Consider the following 19,223-nt stretch of genomic DNA (forward strand, 5'->3'; position numbering starts at 1 on the left):
GGGGCCCCCAGTGTGCTCTTACGGGGCGATCCGGCTGTAAATAGCACTCTAGCACTCGAACATAGCTTGGGAGCAGACACGGATTCTACGGGTTATATAGACATGTAGACTAATGGACGAGAGGGGTGCGATGCCCCTCAACACGAGAGACGAATAGAAAACAATATTAAAAACGAGACGGTTCAATGACAGCGTGTGTAGGGCGGCGGCACGGAGATGATTGCTGCTAAGCCTGCTTGCTGAAATGATGCCGGTGGGTACGTAAGGGGGGTTCGAGCTCTGGGCAGTACCTCCAGAGACCACATGAACACAGCCTGCGAACCACTGGGCTTTTAGGCCTCTAGGCCTTTAGGTGCCGACTTAGGCTGCAGCTCAACCACAGCCATCCTTAGCTATCTTAGTAAGTCCTGGCTGGCAGCCAACCTTCATTTCGAGAACACTCTCCTGCAACCGATCATCCTCAGCCCCAACAACAACTCACTCATCGGTGTGGGAATTAACCTGACTGAAATCAACCCGAGACCGCGATATCCCACAGTTACGCTACATCAAAGTCCTCACAACTATCGCAAGAGACGGATCCCTCCTACCAGCCCATCAGCTCGGCAACCCGCCAACATGTTCCGAGCAGCAGCTCCATCGCCGTATGACGAGGCTATTGGTACGTCATCATGGCCCCCAACCTACTACTGTGACTACATTCACTCCAAAGGCTCAAGATTGCGACAGCATCATGCGCGAGACTGCGGCTAACCATAGTGTTCCCGAGTAGCAAAGGCGACCGACGAGAATCTCACGTCGGAAGACTGGGGCGCCATTATCGAAGTATGCGACAAGGTCTCTACTGACCCCAACGGTCCCAAGGAAGCCGTCCAGAGCATCATAAAGCGCCTCGCCCACCGCAACGCCAATGTCCAGCTTTATACACTGGAGCTGGGCAATGCATTGTCCCAAAACTGCGGCAAGGGCATGCACCGCGAACTCGCATCGCGTGCCTTTACCGATGCCCTGCTGAAGCTTGCCAATGATCGCAATACACACCAACAAGTCAAGGCTAAGATCCTCGAGAGGATGAAGGACTGGAGCGACATGTTCAGCAAGGACGCTGACTTGGGCATTATGTACGACGCCTATTTCCGCCTCAAGCAGAACAACCCAACATTGCAGCCTCCGTCGGCGCCCCAGAAGAACAGATTGACCGACGTGGACCGCCAAAAGGAGGAGGAAGAGCTGCAAATGGCTTTGCAGTTGTCGCTACAGGAAGAGGAGCGCAAGAAGAAGGTCCCCGAGAGCAGTTCTGCCGGTCCTGGTCCCAGTTCGGCTGCCGGCGCCCCCGCCACGTCAAGCGCTCCTACTGGCGCTGCCCAAGACCAACCCCAGCCAGCTCCTTCGCATCCTACGGGAACCACTGCGGCTACTGTATCCCGCGTACGAGCTCTGTACGATTTTGTACCGAGCGAACCGGGCGAGCTGGAGTTCAAGAAGGGCGACGTCATCGCCGTCCTCGAGTCCGTATTCAAGGACTGGTGGCGTGGTTCGCTTAAAGGCAACACTGGCATTTTCCCCTCAACTACGTCGAAAAGCTTACTGACCCAACCCCCGATGAGTTGCACCGTGAAGCCCAAATGGAGGCCGAGGTCTTTGCGGAAATCAAGAACGTTGAGAAGCTACTCACCTTGCTGAGCACTTCCAACACGGCCCCGCGCGAAGAGGACAACGAGGAAATTTCTGTAAGCTGGTGTCTCGAGGATGCGATAACAGCAAAGGCAGGCTCACTAACAGTCGTGTAGAAACTCTACCATCAAACGCTTGCTATCCGGCCCAAACTGATTAAGTTGATTGAGAAGTATTCCCAGAAGAAGGACGACTTCACCCAACTGAATGAAAAGTTCATCAAGGCACGGAGAGATTACGAAGCTCTCCTCGAGTCTTCCATGTCACACCCGCCTGGCCCTACTTACCATCAGTATGCACACCGTCCCTCCATTCCAGGCCAGGGATACCCTGGAGGCGGCCCCGGTTATGCCCCCCAAGGAACTCCGGCTCCGGCCCCGCAAGATCCTCAACGATATTACACGCCAGGACCTCAAGGTGAATAAATAAAATATTCTAATCTCTCATGTGTACTGTGTTGACATGTTCCAGAACAGCCCCCTTTCCAGGCTTCATCGCCACCTCCTAACTTCCAACGACCTACGCCGGGTCCTGCTCCTTTCTATTTGCAAGGAGCTGAGGTCCCCTCGCAGGGCGGACCACCCCTAGCCAGCAGCAGCAGCCGCCGCAATACGCCCAGGGCGGTCCTCAAGGGAACCAGCAGCAGTACCCGCCCCGAGATCAACAACCTTCGCGCGTAGCTGCTGGCAAACAGCCAGCAAACATCAGTACCTCGTCTCCCCCACCTCAACCCTATTCCTCGTACCCTTCACAACCTCCGGTGCAAGGTGGCCAACGCCCCCAAAGCACCTACGGGAACCCCCAGGAGCTTGCAACCTCGGCCTACGACTCTCCTGTGGCGCCTCATCGCCAGGGTTCAGGCGACCTCTACTCAGCCTCCGTATACTCGACGGAAGACCCCTATGCCAGTAGCAGTCCAACTGCGCCCTCTGCGCCTCCACCGCTAGCACCAGGAGGCCCGCCTCAAGGTGTGCCTACACCTCTAGCTGTTGGTAGCGGACCTTCGGCACCCTCGGCACCATCGCAACCGCAGTATTCAGCCTACAATCCCCAGCAGCAACAGCAGCAGCAGCAGGCACCGGCTTTCGATGCTCCTTCGGCCCCGTCTGCCCCGTCTGCCCCGACCAACGCGCCTCCTCCCATGCCTACAAGTGCCGCCCCTCCGATCCCCGCTCCTCTCGCTGTTGGGCGGCCACCGAACCACGATGCTAGGCAGGGCCTGCCTAGTCAAATGAGCCCCCTCCGGGTCAGGCGCAATTCAAGGCCTACGTACCTCCCGGGTCCAACAATGAACCCAGTGCTCCACAGGACTTTTACAGGCAGAGCGCTTATTAGGCGGCAATGTCGACAGAGGATCAGGGCCTCGTCGCAGCAAGCATCCCCTGAGTGATGGTATATACCCCAGCAACGATAATTGGGCTTTTTGCATGGTGGGCAATGGCTGTCAATACGATGTTTGCAAGCGTTGATTCATTAGGTCATGTGTAATTATAGCAACCAAATCCTTATGCTACGATATTTCTTGTCGTCCCCAGCTCCAACCGTTACCAAAATCATCGGGTGGTGTAATACTTGCTTGAATGCCCTTTGAATATGTAATACTCTACCGGATAGCATTTGTTTCTCACTTGATCCATCCAGTCTTAGACTTTGGGTAGCTATCTCGAGTCGTTAGGGGGTAGTAAAAAGTAAGACGCCTGGGCCCTGAAACAAGGAAACCAATAGCAGAGAAACCAGACAGGCCGTGGGAAAGACAGATCATTCACTGTTGAAGGACGCATTGCAAAGACAAGCTTGATCCATGAATTTTAGAAGTCACCCTCAGGCGAACCAACCATTATCAATAAGAAAAGTAAAGCAGTTGTTGCCTGTTCGTTTTGTTTGGCGCTCGCTATTAATCCCGCGTGTTGGCCAGACAATAAGGTGAGGTCATCCCAAAACAATCTAATTAATTGTTCAAAGCAACCCACTCCAACAACTTTACACAAATTAAGAAACATCGAAACGTGGGCGCGACGCGAAACCAGTCCTTGTTTCTAGGATAACATCTCACACCCCCTCGCTGTCTAGCAATACCTTTGGCAACGCATTGGATATTTTATGAGGTAGACGGCCTGCTTGAATCTTTACCTGCTCTGTTGTTGTCGTTGTTGTTGTTGTTTTTTACCCCCTCCCTCCCATTTTCACTACCGCCCGCCGCGCCGAACCTACTGATCGCAGCTGGTATTGACTTGTTTCCGACAACAGATAGCAGGACGCCGGCTTCGATTTCCAACGCATCACCACACTCTGTTCTCTCGAACAGTCCTGGCTCGTCAAGCTGGAGCAAGAGAAGAGCCCCAGCAAGGGCTTTAGGGAGAGCCTGAAGGAGGGGTTGAAGGAAACATTCAAGGAGGGGCTGCGAGAACTGCTACATCCACGATCACCGGGTTCATCCCCAGACGAGTCCGACAACATGGTCAAGGAACACGCTCCCCCCAATGTCCCCCACGTCCTTCGAGTCAACATGGCAATGCCAGTACCTCGTCGCGCCCATCGGGCCAAGAGAGCGAACTAGCCAACATCATCAGAAAGACAAATGGCTTCGGACAACTTCAAAATGCCAGCAATCAAAGCACCGCACCCGCAAGCTCTGGGGTAAGGCCCGCGGTGAAACCGAGCGCCTATGGAAAGAGCCTCGAAGATAAATACGCCAACCTTTTCATCCAGCCCAAGAATCGACCAGAACATCACCGCCCGCACCGCATTAATGGTCCGTTGCAGGCTGCCCCTAAGGATCGGAAGCAGGCTCCACCCCCAATGTTCACATCTGTCCCCGGGCCCGAGGGTTCGGCTAGCAACCCCATCTCGATCTCCGACAAAGGCCCGCTGTCGGTATATAGTCAGCCTGGAATCTATTCCGAATACGTCGACCCGAAGAAGGCTTCCGCAGACCTCAAGGCTCTGATCGAGGGGTCCGTTGAAGATGACGAGGAGAAGGTACCCGACGATGGCGTGGACCGATCGCAAGTCGATGGTCTAAAGGTCAGGCTTCTACCACATCAGGTTGAAGGTGTTGAGTGGATGAAAGGCCGTGAACTGGGCCCGGTGAAGAAAGGCAAAGTTCCCAATGGTGGCATTCTCGCTGATGATATGGGCCTGGGCAAGACACTGCAGTCTATTTCATTGATTCTGTCCAACGCGAAGCCAAACGACGATACCAAACATGTCGGAGTTGACAAGACCACGCTTGTTGTAGCCCCGCTAGCTCTCATCCGGCAGTGGGAGGCTGAGCTCAAAGACAAGGTTGCTGCCTCCCACAGACTGAAGGTCCTTGTACACCATGGCCCTCAACGTACCAAGCGATTCGAGGATCTGCGTCGCTATGATGTTGTCATCACTACTTACCAGATTCTTGTGTCAGAGCATGGACACTCGAGCAATTCACTGAAGGCTGGTTGCTTCGGTTTGCATTGGTACCGTGTCATACTTGATGAAGCCCACACGATCAAAAACCGAAACGCCAAGTCCACGAAAGCGTGCTATGATCTGCGCAGTGTATACAGATGGTGCCTCAGTGGGACTCCCATGCAGAACAATCTGGATGAGCTGCAAAGCTTGGTCAAGTTCCTTCGTATCAAACCCTATGATGATCTCCGGGAATGGAAAGAACACATCGAGCAGCCCATGAAGAACGGCAAGGGAGACGTGGCCATTCGCCGTTTGCATAGTATCCTCCGATGCTTCATGAAGCGCCGTACAAAGGAGATCCTCAAGAAGCCAGGAGCACTTGATACTGGGGAGAGGAAGACAAAAGAAGATGGAACCGTCGAGGAATCCGCCACTTCGGGCTTCAAGATTACAGAACGGAAAGTTACGAAGGTGGAGGCTAAATTCTCTCCGGCCGAGAGGCGCTTCTACGAGCGACTCGAACTACGAACCGACAAAAGTCTCGAGAGCATGATGAAAGCCCAGGGTAAGGTTAATTATGCAAATGCCCTGGTTCTGCTTCTACGATTACGCCAAGTCTGTAACCACCCTAAGTTGGTGGAGGGCAAGCTCGAGAAAGACAAAGACGCCTTGAACACCGACGCCAAAGTGAAGAAGGACGATGGAGACATGGACGACCTAGCAGCTCTGCTTGGTGGTATGGCCGTGGAGGCAAAATACTGCGATATTTGCGGCTGGGAGCTTGATCGGGAAAACCGCGTCAGCGGCAAAGACCAGTGTAAATCGTGCTTCGAGGACCTCGAATACTTCAACAAGCACGAAGAGGACGCTTCCATGGTGGGCCCGCAGAAGAAGCACAAGAAATCGAAGTCAAAGGCGAAGAAGGTTGGCAAAGAGAAGGTGGAGGCTGAAGCGGAGAAGACGCACCAGCGCAAGCAACGCAACCGACGCGCCATCGTTGACAGTGATGACGAAGAGGCCGATGGCAGCTGGGTTGTCTCTGGAGACGAGCAAGGCCCGTTGAGGCTCGGCAAGGCTGGAGGTACAGATGATGAGAATGCGGAAGGCGAAGGGGAAACAATCAATTCCGCCGACTCAGATGACGAGTCCGATGACGATGGCAGCCAGTTGAACAGCTTCATCGTGAAAGATGATAGCCTTAGACCCGGGCAGCTGAAAGAAGACTTTGCCGACTCGGACTCAGAAGTCGAATTTCCGTCCCTCTCCGAGATCCATAAGTCTCGGTCCGGTTCTAAGAAGGCGAAAGCAGCCGTATCGCGAGATACGGCCTCCGAACTGTCCCAGGACGACGAGTCAGACTCAGAGTCGGGGACGACGGGTTCAGAAGAAGGCGTCTCCGCGTCGGACTCGGACTCGAATTCAGAGGATGGGCAAGTCTACAAGGTCTTCCGCAACAAGGAAAAGACGCCGACGGTACTTGCCTCTGCCAAGATACGGCAGCTCCTAACCATCCTGCACGGTGAAATTGAGGATCACAAGTTCATCGTCTTCAGCCAGTTTACCTCGATGCTGGACATTGTCGAGCGCTTTTTCCGCAAAGATGGCATTCGATACGTCCGATACGACGGCTCGATGAAGAACGACGCGCGTGAGGCGGCGCTCGAATCGCTACGCAACGATCCTCGGACGCGTGTCTTATTGTGCTCTTTACGCTGCGGCGCCCTTGGCCTGAACTTGACAGCCGCTTCGCGCGTGGTAATCCTTGAGCCGTTCTGGAACCCCTTCGTAGAGGAGCAGGCCATTGATCGAGTGCACCGTCTCACCCAGAAAGTCGACGTCGTGGTCTACAAACTCACAGTTGAGAACACGGTCGAAGAGCGCATTCTGGAGCTGCAGGACAAGAAGCGGCTTCTTGCCGAGCAGGCCATCGAGGGTGGCATGCGCAAGGAGGCGCTCAAGCTGGGTGTCAAGGAGATGATGGAGCTGTTCCGTCCTGGTGGCGGCAGCGGCGGCGGCCGGGGACGGCGAGAGATCACTCCCTACGAGGACGCGGCTAGTCGCGCTTCGGATGATGCGAGCATCGTCAGCAATAGTCGCGGTGAGAGGCAGAAGCCTACCAAGCCAAGGGCCCAGGAGAACTCGGTCTACGGACGCCGGTGGTAGGAAGTTGATATTCACTGTCTAAACTGTTGTCGGACGAGTTGGGGGTGTAGATGGCGTTCGGTGGTTGGCTACTAGAGCTTCGCAAATGCTTGATGAGAAAAAGAAGTTACGGTTAGAACGAATTGTACGAGTTGAATGGCTCTGGATCACACCGTTGGTCCATTTGACTCGGTTTTTATTTTCACTTTACAAAAGGGACAAATCGAGAAAGTTGGGAATTAATCTCCTATTGATGTTTGGAGGCATATCTTGAGAAGACGTGACCACACTTGATGTCCATTATGCATAATCTCGTGCTATTATTTCTAAGTTGTGCTTGCTACGTCTATGATTCTCTTGCGATTCGGTAGCAGGCCTTATCTAACATCCCAAGCACCAACGCAAGCCAGCTAAAACACGTGCGCCAGCATTATAGAGCCATATTTTCTCTAAAACCTCTCTCTATTGGTGATCTTGGTAGCGGTCTTTCTGCCAATCCGCGCCCTGCGTGCTGGTTTTTTATCTTTCAAGCTTGCTCAAATTACATCCCCCTCCCCTTCGCCACCTGGTGCATCTGTGTAGGGATCGAACCCCATCTTCCTTGCGGCTTCGGCCCGGGCGGCCCATCGCTCTTTACCATGGAGACCGCTCTCCGAAGCCGACTCGTCAAGATAGAATTTGAGAACGTGGTCCGGGATCGCTAGGTGCGTCGTCTGCTCGAACTCCTGGAGACTGGTGAGCCGCAGCAGCATCTCCAGTAGCGACAGCGAGGTCCGAATAGCTCCGAAGGGGGAGCTTTCGATAGCCGTCGGGCTGAGCTGTGTCTGATGACGGTTGTGGTGATTGTTACGAGGTGTCGTAGGGGATGTGAGATCCGTAGAATGCGATGGTTGGGGAGAATGGCCATGATAATGAGTTACCAATTGTGACGACCCGTCCGGCTCAGCAGCTTGTTTTTGTGAATGAGAAGAGGTTGGTTGAGACTTTGGGGAGGAGGCGATGCTCATACGATGAAGCTGGCTGAACAGGTTGCCATCTATTGGGGTGCGGGATATGCGTGGATGGCTCGGATGGTCGGGTGTCTCTTGCGTACACGACTCGTCGTCGGCTGTTGACGAGAGATCTTCGTCCAACTCAAAGACCTCAAGTGCCATCCATTCCGGGTCCAAATTAGGGGGATTGTCCATTGTGATTTGGATATGCTTTCGGGTTTTGAGGGTTTTGTAGGCAGGATTGCCTTGCTTTCGTTTTCGAAGCTTTCCTCCGTATGGCTCTCCTCGCGAAGTTGGCGATCTATGATATCTTGTGGGTTAACCTCGTCTTCGGAGTCAGACACTGCAACCGCGGAAGCGGGCACTGCATCCTCCTCAACTTCTTCTATTGAACCTATGACGCGGCCTTCGTCGCTAGAGGGGCTGGGTTCTGTCTGGGGCGTTGCTTGGTGAATATCCCTCTTCAATAGCAGGACTGGATTGCTGGACACCCCATCCTCATTAGTGATGTTGAGTATTCTCCCGACATCCGCATAGAACATCTTCGATATCTGGCCGACAGGGATTACCTCCCGTATCCCCGCGAGTGAAACGCCATCGTAGGATGTAGGCTCAACGTTGCCGTCGTCTAGCGTATGGACACGCCCGTCATCCATATCTTCCACAATCTGAAGTTGATAAGAGTATGCGTAGCCAGGTACCAAATCCTCTGCACAATGCCCGAGAGGAGTTGTCCGGTAAAGTCGCACACGGGCTTTGTGAACAACCTCCTGCCACGTTGGTTTGCGCTGGCCTTCTTCAAGGCCGTATGGCTCACCTTCTTGCGGGGAGGCGTGCCCGCGAAACAGCATGTATAGCGAAAGCGTAAAGTCCGGGCCTATCTGCATGGGCCGGCCCGGGTTGAGAACGTACTGGGTATCTCCAACGTTGAGCAGCATGCTCGCCTGTAGCAGCCGGGCAGGGCTAAAAGAGGCCTGCTGCGTCTGGATTCCCCCGATGGCAGAGACCCATAGGTTGATGAGAGGGATAGCATCGTCGATACTGACTATCAGATATTTCATCTGGCCGAGGATGGCAACCATGTCGTCGTGGCGTTGCTTTGCCGACGTGGCGTGGCCTGCTTGCGCTTTCTCCTCTTCGAGAAGGGCGGCCACCTCCAGCTTCTTGGCCAGAGCATCGATATCCTCGCGGAGCTCCCTGGAAGTCTGGACCACGGCCTCCAAGGCGGGATTGCCTCGGGTGTAGCGAAACTCTATAGACTCTAATATTGGCGATATAAGCTGCAGATTGTTTTGTCAGTACGGGTCAATCACCCATCCACCAGACCCATAAACCAGAGAGGCGTTTTTTCTTCTTCTCTACTTGCCTCGATTTTCCTGGCCAAGCGCCGTTGCAGCATGGCCAGCTCGACTTTGAGAGGATCATCTTCGACCGACTATGACGAGAATTAGCTACCGTGCCGTGCATCCGGCCAAGGCAGGGACGCCGGAAGCCGTGTGTTACTAACCTTCAGGAGCCTGGAGCCTTGCTGAATGATGAAAGTCGAGGACAATGCTATGCATGAGCGGATGGCATAGCTAGTAGCATGGTATGAGACTTTGGCAAGGAATGCATCCATACTAAGGATTGTGTGTGGTTGGGCTGGTAATTCTCAGTAACCATGCCGTGATCGTGATGTGTGAAAGTGTCAGTGTCAGTGTGGATGGCAGTGAATCCGTGCAACCAAAGGAATGACCTGGATAGCGTAGAGCGGGTCTATCAACTGGCAAGGAACAATCAAAACAAAAACACAGGGACTGCAGAAAAGACATAGTAGATGGACATGGCCGTGTGGTCAAACCTCGTCGCAGAAACAGGAGGGCAATGGCATCGACAACAACGCTTTCTTCTCACAGAAGCCTATACCGAGCACAGTGTGAATGAAGCATCTAGTGTGCCGTTAGGCCAATCAGTCCGGGTGCCTCATTCGACTGATTGCCTAAAGGGTCCTGCACACACAAGACACTTGAATGCCTAACGTGCAGGGGCGTACCCCGCCGTGGAATATGGCCAGGCTGCAAGAAAACAGCCAAAGAAAGATGTAGATACCGCTCATTCTTAAAGGCGTGGCAGGTCGCTGTGTGCCTCTCCAAGGGTTTCCGGGATTGTTCTGCTCACATTACTATTACTGCACCAGCTGGTTTGTCGTCGCACACTCCCGGCCCAAAGGCACCACCTGCGTAATTAATCCCAAGCAGCCACTTCCCTGCCCAGGTCCTGTCCAATTTTGCCCCGCATTCACAATCAGCCAGGTCAGGCTTTCGCTGCTTTCCTATCCAGTCGCACAATTTTCTGACAGCAAAGACTCCAGACTGCCGGCGACTAGTCCAACTCTCCTGCACTTCTGTATACACGCAGGACAATTCTATTCCATCCCCGTCGAAAGCTAGCTAGCTAGGTCAACTTCGCCGCAGAGAGAAACGACATCCCACCGCAGCCATGTCCGACCTCAACTCATGGGAGGACGACCCCGCGGCCCAGGATGAGAACCTCGCGCGCCAGACTCAGCAACAGATGAACCTGAACAACCAGCCTCAACAAGCCCAAGGCAGCTTCCACCCCGGCGCGTCCTCCTTCCAGCCGGGAGCCTCGACCTTCCAGCCCGGCGCTTCGTCCTTCCAGCCAGGCCAGGCCTACGGGGGCTACCCTCAATACCAGAACCAATACTATGGCGGCCAAGGCCAATTCCAGCAATATGGAGGCCAAGGCTTCAACCAATATGCCCAGGGCTACGGCCAGGTCTACGGCGGCCAACAAGCCGGCTATGGTATGTATTCGGCAGCTAGCCCTCCTGGTGCGCCAGGTCAGGTACTAACAGTATCGATAGGCCAACAATATCCTCCTCAGTTCCAGCAGTCCTACCAAGGCCAACCACCTCAGCAACAAGCCATGGCCCCGGCCCCGGCCGCCAAGAAGCCTGCCGCTCCTGCCGCTGCCCCCGCACCAAGCGAGCCGAAGCCAGTCGCTGAGAAGGTTGGAGGCACTAAAGTCCTTAGCATAGGTGGTGACGCCCCCAAGCCCAAGGCTGCTGCGCCAGTCAAGGTTCTGTCGATCGGTGCTCCCGCAGCGACCAAGGAAGAGCCCAAGAAAGGGGAGGAAAAGAAGGATACCGCCGATGCCGGTTCCAAGGTCACGGCGGCAAAGGCTCTGGAGAAGACGGGAGAGTCCACTCAAGATAGCGGAAAGACTTCTCCGACTCCCTCCTCGGGCCGTTCGAGTCCGAGCAGGGCCGCCAAAGCGCAAGCCAAGAGAGATGCTGACGCCGTCGCCGCCGAGCAAGTAGCAGACGTCGACGATGAGACGCTGAAGGAGATCTACGGCAAGGAGCACGTCAACATCATTTTCATTGGACACGTTGATGCTGGCAAGTCTACTCTCGGTGGCTCCATCCTTTACTGTACCGGTATGGTGGATGAGCGAACCATGGACAAGTACAAGCGCGAGGCGAAGGAATTGGGCCGAGAGACCTGGTACCTGTCCTGGGCTTTGGATCTCACTAAGGAGGAGCGAAGCAAGGGCAAGACCGTTGAGGTTGGCCGTGGCTTCTTCGAGACCGAAAAGCGCCGCTACAGTATTCTGGACGCACCTGGCCACAAGACCTATGTGCCCAACATGATTGGAGGAGCTTCCCAGGCTGACGTCGGCATTCTGGTCATCTCCGCGCGCAAGGGTGAATACGAGACCGGTTTCGAAAAGGGTGGCCAGACTCGCGAGCATGCTATGCTTGCCAAGACCCAGGGTGTGAACAAACTCATCGTTGCTATCAACAAGATGGACGACCCGACAGTCAACTGGTCCCACGACAGATACAAGGAGTGTACCACCAAGCTCGCACAATTCTTGAAGGGAACCGGCTACAACCTGAAGACGGATGTCTTCTTCATGCCCATTGCTGCCCAACAGACCCAGGGTATCAAGGACCGCGTGCCCAAGGACAAGTGCCCATGGTACGATGGCCCGTCTCTGCTCGAGTACCTTGACAACATGACGGCGCTTGAGCGCAAGCTCAATGCCCCCTTCATGATGGCAGTCAGCGGAAAATACCGAGACATGGGCACCATGATTGAAGGCAAGGTTGAGGCCGGTGTCATCAAGAAGGGCATGAACCTTATCATGATGCCAAACAAGGACAAGGTCGACATCACGGCTGTCTATGGTGAGCAGGAAGAGGAGATCGGCATTGCGCAAGCTGGCGACCAGGTTCGAATCCGCCTCCGAGGTATCGAGGAGGAGGATATCCTGCCCGGATTTGTTCTTTGCTCGCAGAAGCGTCTGGTCCATAATGTGTCCGCCTTCGAAGCCCAGATCAAAATCTTGGAGCTGAAGAGCATCCTTAGTGCCGGCTTCAACTGTGTGCTGCATGTGCACTCGGCCATTGAAGAGGTCACGTTTGCCGATTTACTGCACAAGCTGCAGAAGGGCACTGGCAGAAAGAGCAAGGCGCCTCCTACGCACGCGAAGAAGGGTGATAGCATCATTGCGCGTATGCAAATCACAGGCGGTGCTGGATCCGTCTGTATCGAGCGGTTTGAGGACTACCCGCAAATGGGCCGCTTCACTCTGAGAGACCAGGTATGTGGCAACCATTTAGAATGTCCGCCTCTACGGAAAGTACTAACGCATGCCAGGGACAAACGATTGCCATCGGCAAGATCACCAAGCTCCTTACCAACGATTCGGCTTAAATGAAACCCATTGAGGACTGTTACGAATTGATGGACAAAGGAGAGAGGAAAAGGCTGAGCCCCGTGAAGTAGTGAGTTGCCCGAAAAACGCCGACGGAGCTTTACAGGGAGAGAGATGCGTACAACAGCAATGGTCGCAAAGAGCCAGACGAGCCAACATGTCTTGATGAAGGGAACAAAGATGAAAAGCGATCGCTGATTCCAAGCATAGAGATGATTCGGAATGTCGTACTCGCATCGGGTAGAGGGGTCTGGATCATTTGGTGCCGAAAGGGGGCAGCCGTTTGCCCGTGGTCAAGAATAGACTCAGTTCCGACATGTTCCGCTGCTCTAATGCAAAGTATACAAGGCCCGGAAGAAGTAGGAGCCAAGTGAAAGGCACAGCCAAATAGTGAAACACAGGCATTCCAAAGCACACGACGGTTGACAAGCTGCTAAAAATGGGCTGCATATAGTGTTGCAGCTCAGCAATACATACAGGGAGTAGATCCGGTCGAAAGGGAACCCCATCTGCCACCGGCTCCCGCAAACCTTGCATGCTAAAGAAGCTCCAGCCAGCTGCCAGCTACCAGAAAGGAGATGGCATGGGGTCCATAATTGGACGTGTGTTACGGAGTGGTTTGTGGGTTATTGGACTCCCTAGTACAAGTATGTATGCAGTACATAGTTCTGGTAGGGGCTTCCATGGTTACTAGCACCCCACGATATCAAGTTGTCAAGCTTTTTAGGGAGCAAATACAATGTGATGCAAAACAACGTGCCGGATACTTGGTGCCCGCCGGACAGACAGTGCAGCTCCGTACCCGACTTACGTCACTTAATTCCTCGGAAAAGTTCCGAGGGCAGTAACTCATGCATCCGTCACATGCTTCCATGGGTTGGCAAACTTGCCAATTGCAATTCTCTGGTAACCTCCCCAGGTAAATCGCAAGCCCCCTGGCTGCTGACGGCCGAGCCGGGACGTCACGATGGCAAATCCTCGTCACTGGGGCGCCCACTATTGACGTGACTTACAGGTACTGTGAAGTGCGACCATCGGTTACTCTACATTTACGTAACCTTGGAAGCCGAGCGGGCGAGCTGGTTGGGAGAGAAAAGTCGAAAGCAGCCAGGCAAAGCCGATGGATTGCGCTAAAGGCCGAGAAGTACATAAACTGAGACGGCCTGTGACTTGCGCGCGGGCGACCAGCCCATGAATGAACTATAGTACAGAAGGCGTGTGATAGATCGCCCCTTGTTAGTGAAGTTGGACTGCAATTTACGACATGGGTACACGAAGTGATTGTTTTTTATTGTTTTTCTTATTTGTATGGAGCACGTACAGTTGCCCCGCGATATTCGGAGGATGTCGGGATGTTGGGTGGCTTCAATATGCACCATGTCCCCCAGTTGGGGAAATATCTGGAGGGATGAATCTAGATGCAATGGCGGGACTCGGGCTCGGCAAAGGGAGCGCGGCTGCGGAGCTGGGTCAGGACGGTTGGAAAACGTGGAGGTGACCCAAAGCCATTCGCCAGTCACGAGCTTCTGATTGGGTTCTCGTATGAGGCGACGCATTCGATATTTGATATTAACTTTGGAAGACTCGTTGCCTCCGAAGTGGCAAGCCAAGTCACGAGACGGCCTGTGTGATGTTAGGCAGCTTGTGTCAGACCTGCAGGCCGGCCGCATGGCAATTGAGAGCCTCATCCCCATCGACCGCTTCTTGAATTGGGTAGCAGCAGCAGCAGCAGCAGTAGCACCCATGACCGGGGGCCCCAGCGAGGCGGAGGCTTAAGAAGACGGGGTATCCGACGCCAGTCTCCAGTCCCGTTTGTCGGGTCAAGATGTCAAATGCTCTCCCCTATTCGCATGGAGAGCCGACGTGTGGAACTCGTCAATGCCATTTTGTTTCCTCTCGGGCCAGCGCCTACCTATGCACTATGCTTCTACGGCCTTGAGCAGGTACTTGCCCAATCTTCGATCCATGCAATCCCACGATCTACGCATAGTCTGGCCCCTCCATCAGCCTCCATCCTCCGTGGTGGTACTGTTACCACATACAACGTAATCGCGGGGCTTTCCACTGGCTAGTTCGGGTGTGACCTAGCCCAAACCCTGTAGGGGAAGAAAACAACACGGAAGGGTTGGAGTGGTCTTGGGTAAAAGAAACAGCCTGCCTTGGATGGTTCTCGCGATCAGCTACCTTGTGCATTAATCCCATTCCCGCATAGGCTTCGTCGGTAAATAGAAGGCGAGGTTTCGACAGCCAGTTCCAGTCTGGCTGGGTTGTTTCACGAGGATTTTTCGGCAGCAACACCCGAGCAGCAATATGATTTATCCGTGACTTACAACGCTGTCGCGTGCGCTTACCCCAAGTTTCTGTTTGTGGCAGCGATTTGGGGGAGGGGACAAGGCATTTGCTCCAATAGGACTCTGGCATTCCCTGGTTCGTATCTTGTCACACCACATAGCGAGACCAATCAATGTTAGATGAGCTGGGCTCCATCGCGCCCCCGGCTAGGTTGGGGTAAGGGTCGTTTCGGGACGGCAACTCGTCCAGGTTGGCAGGCAGCCAGAAGGCAGCCCGCCTACCGCCCAGAAGCCCATGGAGACGACTAGTTTTCGTACCAAGGGGCAACGATGTCATTGTCCAAGTATACGTGGTGCCTAGCCCTTCGAGGACGACAACATATGCATCGGCTCCCGACCGTGCAGGGGCCGCGCCTCCGAAAAATAGTCGTGACACACAGGGCCCAATCACTGCCAGCCACTTCGCGCAGCCAGTGGCATTGCGCCCAACATACTCCTGCGGCTCCACCCGGCCATCCCTCCTTAGCCTTCATATATCCTCGGCCCAGGCCCACGATTAGAGACTCCACGAGCTACCATCTTAGCACACCCTCAGTTGCCCAGTATTGCCCGTGTACGACCGATAGGTGGATCAGATCGTGTATTGCAACTCTCGGCCATCAGAACATTTCAAAAAGCTTAAGAACCATGAAGGACCCCGTCCAACGCACTGCTTCTCCCTACATCGATCCCTCAGTCAAAGGCCCAAGATCGCAGCAGCTCTTCTCCCATACCCATTCCCTCCTACACAACCACAAGAGTGAGCTCCTCCCAAGCTGGTCGTCCCTGCTAGCGACGGACATGATGCTGACCCTCCTCGGCAGTGATTGCTCCCAACAAAGTCAACAAGACGGCTCTCCATCCTGGAGGCATCGAGTAAGTTGGCCCACGCATACGAACCTGTAATACTCCAAGACTGACCACGTCGTGTGTATAGGCCCCAGCAGGAAGTCGAGCACACAGAACTGGGTACGATTCACCGACTTACACGCCCCTCCAACTATCGGCAACCGTCGAACCTCGACTGACACTCGCTTGCACAGAGATTGAACTCCACGACAAGGCCCACATCGACTATGACAGAGTCGCCATTGTACGTTGTCTGCTGCGTAGGAGACCAGAAGTACGAGTGGGACCACGCTAATATGCCTGCCAGATTCCCAACCCTTCAGTCGCCGCCCTCTACGAAGATGCTTTGGTAAGACAGCCCCCTACCGAGGCCCGCCGCCGCCATGACGGAGCAAACCGCTGACGGGATTCCTAGGTGTACGAGGCCGGCTCAGCCATTTCTTCCAGCGGCGCCTTGACAGCATTCTCCGGCGCCAAGACTGGCCGTTCGCCCTCAGACAAGCGTATTGTGAAGGAGCCGTCGTCCGAAAACGAAATCTGGTGGGGACCCGTCAACAAGCCCATGGCTCCCGAGGTAAGCCGATTGCAGCTGCGTTTGATTTTGTCCCGCAATCTTCCATCTTCCCCCTTCGGTCGTCTCCTTCTCCCTCCTCTGGGCCGCACCGCCCGTTCGCTTGCCAGGCGCACCACCGTCCCCCTTCATCGTGACGTAACAGTGGCCATCTGAACATGCCAATTACGAGTTCTTCCCCTCAAAAGTGGCCTGGCACTACGGCGACTCTGGCTGTCTAGTGCCGTTCCCTTCCCCGAAGTCTTGGGCGTTCGGGGCGACAATTACTCGTTGTTTGGTTCTTGCGAGTCGTTGGTCTGGCGCTGTTACAAGACCCCTGTATGATAGCGTCATACTCTGCAGACGCCGCGATCTGCACCCCGCCCTCCACTTTTCCCAGACTTTCCCTTCCCGCAAACCAAACCATCGACCCGCCCCACCACAGAGCGTTTATCACGTGCCTCCATCAGCGTGAACGTTTCAACTCAACTGACATGGTCGGCAAACACAGGTCTGGAAAATCAACCGAGAGCGCGCAGTCGACTACCTCAACACACGAACTCGTATCTATGTCATCGACGGCTATGCCGGCTGGGACGAGAAATACCGAATCCGCGTCCGGGTTATCTGTGCCCGTGCCTACCATGCGCTTTTCATGCGCAATATGCTCATCCGGCCTTCTCGGGAAGAGCTAGAGCACTTCCACCCCGACTACACAATCTACAATGCCGGCACTTTCCCGGCCAACAGATTCACCGAAGGCATGACCTCGGGTACCTCGGTCGCCATTAACTTTGCCGACAAGGAGATGGTCATTCTGGGCACCGAATACGCCGGCGAAATGAAGAAGGGTGTCTTCACCGTTCTCTTCTACGAGATGCCTATCAAGCATCACGTATTGACGCTACACTCATCTGCCAACGAGGGCAAGAATGGCGATGTCACCCTTTTCTTCGGCCTGTCGGGTACGGGTAAGACGACTTTGTCTGCCGACCCGAATCGCGCTCTGATTGGCGACGACGAGCACTGCTGGAGTGACCGAGGCGTTTTCAACATCGAGGGTGGATGCTACGCCAAGTGCATTGGCCTGTCGGCAGAGAAGGAACCCGATATTCACGGCGCTATCCGCTACGGCTCGGTATTGGAAAATGTCGTCTTTGATCAGCACACCCGTGAAGTCGACTATGACGACTCCACTCTTACCGAGAACACTCGATGGTACGTGCTTCATCTTCCCGATCACGAGTTTCCTCGAATCTAGACTAACTCTCTCTGCAGTGCCTACCCCATCGAGTACATCAGCAACGCCAAGATCCCCTGCTTGTCTAACAGCCACCCCAAGAACATTATTCTCTTGACATGCGACGCTCGCGGCGTCCTGCCTCCCATTTCGAAACTCAACAGCGCCCAGACCATGTTCCACTTCATCTCCGGGTACACGTCCAAGATGGCCGGTACCGAGGACGGTGTTACGGAGCCTCAGGCTACGTTCTCATCATGCTTCGCTCAGCCTTTCCTGGCTCTGCACCCCATGCGGTACGCCAAGATGTTGGCTGAGAAGATTGAGCAACACTCTGCCAATGCCTGGTTGCTCAACACTGGCTGGGTTGGCGCTGGCTACACCCACGGTGGCAAGCGCTGCCCTCTGAAGTACACTCGTGCGATCCTGGACGCCATCCACTCTGGTGAGCTTGCGAATGTCGAGTACGAAACGTACGAGGTCTTCAACTTGCAAGTCCCCAAGACCTGCCCCGGTGTCCCCGCGGAGCTTCTCAACCCCGCCACTGCCTGGACGGCCGGTGCCGAGAGCTTCCAGCAAGAAGTCAAGAAGCTCGGAGGTCTCTTTGTTGAGAACTTCCAGAAGTACGAGTCAGAAGCCACACCTGATGTCAAGGCAGCTGGTCCCGTTGTTTAGATTGATGCTCCACAGCAGCACGGCATTTTGATTTTTCAGTTTTGATATCCGCATTGTTTGGCTCTCATGCAATGCATTGATTGGCTCAAGAGCGCCATGGCGAGATATGCTGCCAGGCGTTTTCAAAAGGGATTACGAGTTGGTATAGGGCAGATTGAGAAGGATTGGAAAGCAGCTCTAGTGCAGAGTATGCGCTACATGAATGATTGACGAGGTTGTATCCTATGCTGCAATCGAGGTTTCGCAGGCGTCCCTGTCTCGGGACCAGGACTTTCCTTATGAAGCAAATCCTAGACAGCATCCTTATGAAACCTATTTTTAACAACTTTTATCATCTCCGTGTGCTGCCAGCTGTGATGGATAAGCGAACAGCCCGTCTGATTCGAGTTATATGGAAAGCCCATGACTCCACGAGGATTCATTTCAAGGCGGCTCCATAGTCAGAACATCCTTCCGAGGTATAAACAGACAGCCAATTGTCTCATCGAATGATAGGCCCGTACATGTACGTGTACATGTCCTGTCGAACCAATGCCCATCAGTCGAATTCAGCATTTAGCGTTTGGCCGACGTAGCCTGGAGTGGTCGGCTGAGGATCCATGGTGGTAATGGGAACGATTGGGCATAGGCGGATTGCTTGCCAGTTGAATAGAAGC

The 19,223-nt window shown here is 54.3% G+C and overlaps 5 protein-coding genes across 5 annotated transcripts; 4 read left to right on the forward strand and 1 right to left on the reverse strand.

Moving 5' to 3' along the window:
• Window positions 1–618: 618 nt before the first annotated feature.
• Window positions 619–4,231, forward strand: PG998_007892 (ESCRT-0 subunit protein hse1; the record flags this gene model as incomplete). Its single annotated transcript, XM_066874708.1, has 6 exons — window positions 619–661; window positions 773–1,512; window positions 1,608–1,730; window positions 1,791–2,091; window positions 2,247–2,971; window positions 3,926–4,231. The coding sequence occupies 6 exons, from the start codon at window positions 619–621 to the stop codon at window positions 4,229–4,231; spliced, it is 2,238 nt and encodes a 745-aa protein (XP_066730653.1).
• Window positions 4,232–4,473: 242 nt separating this feature from the next.
• PG998_007893 (SNF2 family N-terminal domain-containing protein) lies at window positions 4,474–7,227 on the forward strand (the record flags this gene model as incomplete). Its single annotated transcript, XM_066874709.1, has 1 exon — window positions 4,474–7,227. The coding sequence occupies one exon, from the start codon at window positions 4,474–4,476 to the stop codon at window positions 7,225–7,227; it is 2,754 nt and encodes a 917-aa protein (XP_066730654.1).
• Window positions 7,228–7,742: 515 nt separating this feature from the next.
• PG998_007894 (uncharacterized protein) lies at window positions 7,743–9,816 on the reverse strand (the record flags this gene model as incomplete). Its single annotated transcript, XM_066874710.1, has 4 exons — window positions 7,743–8,499; window positions 8,541–9,478; window positions 9,520–9,633; window positions 9,706–9,816. 4 exons carry the CDS (start codon window positions 9,814–9,816, stop codon window positions 7,743–7,745), a joined length of 1,920 nt encoding a protein of 639 aa, XP_066730655.1.
• An 860-nt stretch (window positions 9,817–10,676) lies between these two features.
• PG998_007895 (uncharacterized protein) lies at window positions 10,677–12,922 on the forward strand (the record flags this gene model as incomplete). The annotated part of the gene is made up of 3 exons (XM_066874711.1): window positions 10,677–11,004; window positions 11,065–12,809; window positions 12,866–12,922. The coding sequence occupies 3 exons, from the start codon at window positions 10,677–10,679 to the stop codon at window positions 12,920–12,922; spliced, it is 2,130 nt and encodes a 709-aa protein (XP_066730656.1).
• A 2,979-nt stretch (window positions 12,923–15,901) lies between these two features.
• Window positions 15,902–18,567, forward strand: PG998_007896 (phosphoenolpyruvate carboxykinase; the record flags this gene model as incomplete). Its single annotated transcript, XM_066874712.1, has 7 exons — window positions 15,902–16,013; window positions 16,078–16,129; window positions 16,191–16,222; window positions 16,297–16,346; window positions 16,518–16,676; window positions 17,164–17,870; window positions 17,931–18,567. The coding sequence occupies 7 exons, from the start codon at window positions 15,902–15,904 to the stop codon at window positions 18,565–18,567; spliced, it is 1,749 nt and encodes a 582-aa protein (XP_066730657.1).
• Between the last annotated feature and the right edge of the window lie 656 nt (window positions 18,568–19,223).

The sequence above is a fragment of the Apiospora kogelbergensis genome, assembly GCF_038363985.1.
Source record: "Apiospora kogelbergensis strain CBS 113332 chromosome Unknown utg000005l_segment0_segment0, whole genome shotgun sequence".
Lineage (NCBI taxonomy): Eukaryota > Fungi > Ascomycota > Sordariomycetes > Amphisphaeriales > Apiosporaceae > Apiospora > Apiospora kogelbergensis.